At 36.8% G+C, this 7,962-nt stretch overlaps 1 protein-coding gene across 1 annotated transcript; it reads left to right on the top strand.

Annotated features, from left to right (window-relative positions):
* The first annotated feature begins 237 nt into the window (after positions 1-237).
* On the top strand, positions 238-7,443 carry cabp5b (calcium binding protein 5b). The gene is made up of 6 exons (XM_071899908.1): positions 238-288; positions 3,467-3,497; positions 3,629-3,772; positions 4,130-4,239; positions 5,547-5,694; positions 7,415-7,443. Exons 1-6 carry the CDS (start codon positions 238-240, stop codon positions 7,441-7,443), a joined length of 513 nt encoding a protein of 170 aa, XP_071756009.1.
* The last annotated feature ends 519 nt before the right edge of the window (positions 7,444-7,962 follow it).

Below are 7,962 nucleotides of genomic sequence, written 5' to 3'. Positions count from 1 at the left end.
AGACCAAAGCTGCTGAGATAATCCATAAGAGACCTCATTCCTCCTCACTGGCATACGCAGATCAACACTGATCACAGTTTTACACACACACACACATACCCACTCGTACATACAAAAGAAAACAAATGATATAGCAACAACACACACATAACATAACAGTAGCGTTGAAATTTTGGCAAAGAACTCAACAAGTACATAGAAAGAAACTATCTTGGGATCTCCACTAAACCCCTCATCATGAGCCATGGGCAAGCATGCATCTTTCTTAGAGGAGGAAAGAGGAGACAAGTAAGTGAACATGTGCCTTACGGTTTCTGTTTTATAGTTGTGTTTACGTTTGTCTTCACTCTAAGAATTTTTGTCAAATTCTCAAATGAGAAAAAAACAAAAAAGAAAAAAATCTAATTCTTGAATTTCCTTGTTTTACCAGGAAGGTGGATCTTGCCTTTATCCGTTGTTCATTTATGAACAAAATATTGTTTTGTTATTACTGTTATTATTATATGTTATTATTTTGGTAATTGTGGCTAAAAATGCTATGGAGCTAATAGGAAAACAGGCTTGAAGGACTTGTCCCATTCTGGCACAGTACTAGGATGGCAAACCTTTTAGCTGGTGCACCAGCTGGGGGCATTGACAGCGACTCAATTTCACTTTTATTTGTCCTTAATTGCACAAGCTTATGCTCAGGATAAAAAAATATATATTTTTATATGTAAGTAAAAACATACCCAAAATCAATAGTTGGGATTCTACACTAGAAAATAGTTGTTTATATCATATTTCGGTTGAATTTTATTACCTGTTACAGTAAAACACAATTTTTAATGACATTGTAATCACTGTAATTTCAGTCTACACTTACTCCTTATGTACATAATTTGATGAGCAACAGAAATTTCAAAAGTTTACAGCAAATCTGTAGCAATGCTTTCTGCTAAATACATATATGTATTATCTTGGATCAATAAGATAAGATATTGTAGGATTAAAAACTGAGGTTTAAAGCGGGGATTTAAAGGATGCCACAGACTCAGCTAGCCTGAAAGCCTATATCATTCCTAATATCAGAACATAATAACAGATGGCGGTAGCATACAAACAGAAATGTGTATAGATATGCACAGACTCACAGAATGTACAGAAATATAAAAAATAGGTGCAGATCAGAAACTCTTCAAGCTGATGTATAGATAATCCCTAGATTCGCTATGTTTTTCCATTTTGTTCACAACTGATTTTTGATCAGTTAGATGTGGCTAGGCTCATTCTCTGTAAGGTCCTCTGAGACATGCTTGTGCTATATAAATAAACAAACTTGAACTTGATAAGGAATACAAAAAAGTCAAAGATAGTTTGTACAGACAGTGGGAATAGTAACCAATGTAGCTAGAAACGGTAGATGCAAAAAAATAAATAAAAATGCAAACCCATTAAGTTAATCAGAATTGCACTTTGATTTGCAAATGATCTAAAAACATTATTCTTTTAAATTGCAAATGCCTTAGACATTTAAGTTAACACTAACAAGTTTCAGGAGTAAATGTAAGTACATGCAAGAGTTGAGTTTATTCAATCATTCTCTTGATGAGATTATCACAACCAAGTATCTATAAAACTCAAATGCGCAACAATATTACAGTGGCACATGAAGCCTATGCAAAATAATAAACAACATAATATATGTAGAAGAGTTGCAGTGAAAGCGACACATTTTGAACAGAGAGCACATATGTGGATGGTGTAGCAAAGCAATGCTGCTACATATTTGGATGTTAATTATTGCTGTCATTCAAACTAAAAAGCACAAGTCCAGGAGAATTAAGAAGTGACCCATCGAAACATAATAAACCGAAAATTAATTGCATTGTTCTAGGCCTTTTGTTCTGAAATCTGTTATGTAATCATATTACATAAATGTGTAATTTGAGTAGGCTATGTCATAATTTAATGAGACTGGTATGAATGTGCTATGTAAGCCCCTTCATAATTAATGTAGTCTGATCGCATGGGCCTTGTAAAGGTACATTGTTATTTCTTGACACCTGTTATACATCAAATCTAACATGAATTCCCCAACCATTAGCTTTTTCTTGCAAAGATCACGAAATTACCTAACCAAAGTAATCAAAACCCCTGTGACTATGGTAAAAAAAAAAAAGCATTCAGGCCCAGATCTTAGGTCACGTTACTTCTTGGGGCTTTTTTATTATGGACAATGTGCTCAGGTTCAATGAATGAAACTGTCATGGTTAATTATGAAATATCTTATAAGTAGTACATAAAAAAAAAAAAAAAACAACAAAGACACAGGTTAGTCATAGACTCGATGCAGCAGCCTACACAGTTCAGCAGTATTGAAGCGAGTGAATGATTCTGGTTCAGTGTGTCGTCTGTAGACATTACCACTGACGGCCACTAGGGGGCAGATATGTTAACTGTCAGTGAGTGAAAGAATGAATATGTACGTGAATTAGGCTTTCTGGATGAATGAGGTGCTTCACATCTAGAAAAAAAATTCAGACAGCCAAGTCAGTATTCCCACAGGCTTGGTCTACTGCAATGGAAAAATGGTCAACATGTCTACTGCAATATACGGATTCCCTGTTTTCTGTTGAACTAAATATGAACCTTTTAAGAGCTTTGCTGATTCCTGCAGAGAGAAAAGGATATTCTTTTTTTTTTTGTTTGGCTTTGGCTTTGGCATTCTGCCCTTTAATGTAATAATGTAGCGCAGTAATTCCTAAACTTTTAGCAAAAAGGTTTCTATACCAGAAAATGGCTTGTATCATAGCAGAACCCTTTGTGCCATAACACAAAGAACCTCCTTATTCTGCATGTAAGACCTTCAACCCCATTGTGTACTTGCTCCAGCATGGACAGTGTACTCAATTTCTTATTACTTTTTTGCCATGTTCAGACATGCACAAATAATTAGGCAGAGAGCAAGCTATCAATAATTTACTGTTTTTTAACCTACTCAGTTATTTTATTTTATTTATTTTTTATGTATGTATATGGGTTTTATGGGTTTGCTTAGAGTGACCTTCAGCATACATTGACTAGAAATGTTGAGATGTGGTTAAAATAAATTCTGATCAGAGTTTTCCAAAATGCATAATGCTTGTGTGCTGACACTTTTACTCTTGCAAATGCATCAGCACTTGTACAAACATGGAGCAAATCCATGTCTCAAAGTTATTTGCTGTGTGAAAAGAAAAGAAAAAAATCTTTGTGTGTTATGTTACCAACCAAGCAAATTTGTTTAATCTTGGCTTGTTCCATTTTTGAATCTGTAATGCATCATTTACTTTTGCTGGATATACAGAGCTGTAGGACCCTGTGGGGTCGTTCTCTCAGAGAGCCACCATGTGATGACTATGGATATGTTAATGGTTGTAGAGTTTGGGGTACTGTATATAAAAAAGTACTAATCATTTCATGTCCATTTCATATTGCTTTGCAGACAAGAAGTCTTACACATGATGAAATAGAAGGTAATAATCTTTGCATCGCTTTCATTAAAAGATGTGCTTGTGAGAGTGTAACATGACATTTTCCAATTTAACATTTCGCTAAATTTAGTCACATGACATTCTCAATCTCCCTCTCCCTGTCTGTTCTGTAGAGTTACGTGAAGCTTTTGTAGAGTTTGATAAGGACAAGGATGGTTTCATAAGCTGTAAAGACTTGGGGAACCTGATGAGGACCATGGGTTACATGCCAACCGAAATGGAACTGATAGAACTGAGCCAGAACATCAACATGAATCGTAAGTAATTTCCTCTGGTTCAAGGAAACAAAAATACTGGACCACAAGCGAGTGCTCCAATTGCATGGGCACCTCTGTTAATATTAAAAACATTACATATTAAAATCAGAGAAGCTTTTATAATAGCAGATATTTTGAAGATGAAGATGATAGAAAGGCCTTCCAGAAATGGTTTTTGGTTGTATTTCAGGGGCACTTAAAGGTTGATCTTGGACAGTTTAATCAAGAGAGCCAACACTTTAATTTGTGTCAAGACAAACCTAGAGATGCTTAACTCTTAGTAAAAATTACTTTTTTCAGTTTCAAATTTCTGCCATGGCATGCCTATAATAACCTGTGTCCTCTGTCCTACCACAGTGGGAGGGAGGGTGGACTTTGAGGATTTTGTGGAACTAATGACCCCCAAGCTTCTGGCTGAAACTGCAGGGATGATTGGGCTGAAGGAACTTAAAGATGCTTTTAAAGAGGTGAGCTCATGAACATACCTCAACTCTGTCTGTCTGTCTGTCTGTCTGTCTGTCTGTCTGTCTGTCTGTCTGTCTCTCTTCCATGTATTCATGCAGGTGTGAAATGATTAGTGATGGTATATTATGGGTGGTGAACAAGACTTTCTTACTCTTCATTCTAAATCAAGGAAATGGGTCCAGTTGACTGGAAGACCAATCAACTATCAATACATCTTTGGCACCTCCTGGTGGACACTGAATAAATACAAACTGTTTGCACTGCTAACACATGCCAGTTTAACTGGGAGATCTAGTCCCTCGAGCATGCCCTGGGTCAGCTCCAGGGCATGCTGGACCTCCCTCATGCAGAGAGTGAGGTTAGCAACTCAGCAGCCTGATTTTGTCCACTTGTATCCACGATCTCATTCTATCAGTCACTTCCCAAAGCTTGTGAACATAGGTGAGGGTCAGAATGAAGATCGACCTGTAAATTAAGAGTTTTGCCATTGTTGCTCAACTCTCTCTTTATCACCATGGCATTATTGCAGCCACTGCACCCAACCAGCAGTCAATTTCATTATCCCTTTTACGCTCACTCATGAATAAGGCCCAAGATACGTGAACTCTTCCATTTGGAACAGTTGCTCATCCCTCACATGAATGGGACAGGCCACCATTTTCTGGGACAGAGCCATGGCCTTAGACTTGGAGGTGCTGACTCTCATCCCAACCACATCACACTGAGCTGCAAACTGCTTCAGTGCAAAAGGAGATCACAGTCCGATGGAGGCAAAAGGATGACATCATCCACAAACAGCAGAGATGCCACCCTAATGTCACTGAACTGGGCACTCTCCAGACCTTGGCTGCGCAGAAGGAAAAACACTCAGACCTGCTGTTAGGCACATATGCACGAACAACAGAGTTTTCCTCACCTACCCAATGGCTCTCAGCTTGAACAACTCCTGAGTAGGAGAAAGAGATCACCCCCTATCATGGAGTTTGATTCCAGAGCCTACATTATGCGTGGAGGTGAGCCCAACTATATCTAGTTGGTACTTTTCAATCTCCCACACCAGCTTGGTGCCCAACAGGTATAGCAACTGACTCCTACCCGTCACCTTGCGGGTGGTGGGCCCACAAGGCAGTGGCCCTGCGCTGTCTTGGAAACATCTATGACAAAACCCAGACATAATGGCCTCCAATTGCATAACAATGCTCCAATGTCAGAAAGGCCGCTATGTTGAATTATTATTTACAGTAAATCACACTCACAGTTTCTGTTTTTCTCTTTCCCTCTTTCCCTCTTTCCCTCTTTCGCTCTATAGTTTGACATGGATGGTGACGGTTCTATTACATCTGATGAGTTGAGGCACGCCATGATGAAGTTATTAGGTGAACAAACCAACAAAAGTGAGATTGATGCTGTGGTCAGAGAAGCTGACAACAATGGAGATGGGACAGTTGACTTTGAGGGTGAGACACACAAGTGCACACATGCACACACACGCACACACACATACACACCAAGCACTAAGCACTAAGAATATAAAGGTCTAGGCCTTTTTATAGCAGCCGTGTCTCGAATATTGATAATGCTATGGCCTCCAAATGTTGGCTTAGAAGACATCATTTTGATGTTATTTTTAAGAGAACAGTGCTTAAGGTTGCTCTGTGAGAGAGGGGGAATGTGAACTAATAAGTCTCCAATTTTGCAGATGCTCACACTGCACCTTTTTTGATCTGTCACATTATTAAATGTGGCCGTTAAGGAGAATCTGGTCCATCATTGTCAGCTTTTTTGGCCTATGGATTTTATGAGAATGAGTCATGTACTATATTCTTGACATAAGAAGAAGAATCAGTTTGTTTCTGTCACCTTCAGTACCTTGACAAAATCCATTTTAACAATTGTATTTGCTATTGCATTGTTAAGCCCTCATTTTCTACTGCAAACTACACTTTAACTTTTATTGTACACTTTTATGTTCTTACTAGTAAAATCTTTGGTTTTTTAACCAAACCCTAAAACTAGATCTCAATCATACAATTTTGTATGTTTTACTAATCATAAACATATAGTGAAGAGTGGAAGAGCAACTAATCTTTAATAAATACTTACTCACAAATAATTAATAATAACTTGTACAACTGGATTGGAGACTAATGCTAATTAAAAAAGTGACTAGTGTGTAATGAAAAAACTACTAATAAACAAACAAATGTTGTTGATATCTTAATCACATGTTGATATGTAAATGAGAATAGTTAATATCAGTCACTTAAAACTGCTAGTAAAAATTATTAGCCACTAGTATTAAATCAGAACTACTATCTATGAGCAACTAGTACACGATTAGTAGCTGGCAGAATGACCAGTGACTAGTGTTGCGTTTTAGGGAGTAAATGACAAAACGGCCTGCCATACAAGGACATGCTCATGAACCCTCTGTACACCCTCTGCTCATTGTTTGTTAATCTGTACTTCTGTGCATGCTGGAAAAACCCTGCTTTTGGTGTCAGTAACCTATTTTGCTCTTCCTAGTAGCCTCTTTTTTAGGCTAAGAAGTGGCCAAAATGTCATTGTACAATTTTAAAGACCCTCTTTAAATTACAGTTACTTAACTGTCCATTAAGTTGTTCATTAAACAATAAATTTACCTTGTGCACACCAATAAGAAATTCCTACAGAATTCGTACAGAATTCTCCAGCCCCGTTTATCTTTAGTGTGATCATTGATGACGTTGGGTTTGATTGTGTAGATTAGATTAGATTTTATTTCGAACATGTTAAAAAAGTAAAAAATATAACTGAGAAAAACAAAACAAAAATAACCAATAAAATTAACAGCAAACATATACAGCAAACATATACAGCAAACTCTCAATAAAAAACATAAATAAATACACATGCATACCTTGAGTTTACCATTTTTCTACAACTAGGTCCTGCAAAGCAAAGCAACCAAACTATATTCTGATACTCGCCAAGAGTATTTTATACTCTAATACCAGCAATTGTTCGAATAATAATTATAAAAATGTTTTAATTCCTACAAAATGACTTTGCATACTGTAAATTAAGATGGAGAAAAAACAGAAAGATTATGGTGTTGTTCTTAAAAATCTAGTGCACAATTGTTTACAAAACCTACAAGAACTTAACTAATCATTGTTGTGTCCATCTTCTTTGCAGAGTTTGTGAGAATGATGTCACGGGAATGAGGACCACAAAAAGAAGATGTATAATCATGAATGGAGAGGAATTATTTTTAGGAAATTTTATGCTAATGGTACTTGTAATGGATAATATCATACATTTGATTTACATTTGCCTCATACACAAAATCATCTTGAGCTAATTAAATTAAATCTAGTTTACTCAGTGAACAAAGAAGATGCTGTACATTGTTTTATGTCAAACTTGCTGCTGATAAAGTTAATTAAAGGTGATTGTGATACTGTAGCTCTGGACTGCCACACCCATCTTTGGACGTTTTTGGTTCAGAAATCATAGCAAGTTAGGCAAGGACCAAGACATCGTCAAAGGTCACCTGTATAGTTCATTACTACCAAAAAAAAATTTATTTGCACCTATTGTTAAAAGATCTTCTACACTTTGTATTTCTTAAATCCATCTGAAATTCAGCAATGGATATCCCTCCCTTCCCAAATATTCTTGGTTACATTTCTTCCCATACAGCCCTAAATTTTCTTGAATTGTCCCACACGGTTCCATTTAAT

The sequence above is a fragment of the Centroberyx gerrardi genome, chromosome 7, assembly GCF_048128805.1.
Source record: "Centroberyx gerrardi isolate f3 chromosome 7, fCenGer3.hap1.cur.20231027, whole genome shotgun sequence".
NCBI classification, from domain to species: Eukaryota; Metazoa; Chordata; class Actinopteri; order Beryciformes; family Berycidae; genus Centroberyx; species Centroberyx gerrardi.
This window is presented reverse-complemented; position numbering and strand designations above follow the sequence as displayed.

Bases quoted from the DNA above. Each gene is read 5' to 3' on its own strand.
- cabp5b (XM_071899908.1), top strand. From the start codon at position 238: ATGAGCCATGGGCAAGCATGCATCTTTCTTAGAGGAGGAAAGAGGAGA. The intron at 289-3,466 runs GTAAGTGAACAT...ATTGCTTTGCAG, and splicing joins GAGGAGGAAAGAGGAGACAA to ACAAGAAGTCTTACACATGA. The intron at 5,695-7,414 runs GTGAGACACACA...TCTTCTTTGCAG, and splicing joins TGGGACAGTTGACTTTGAGG to AGTTTGTGAGAATGATGTCA.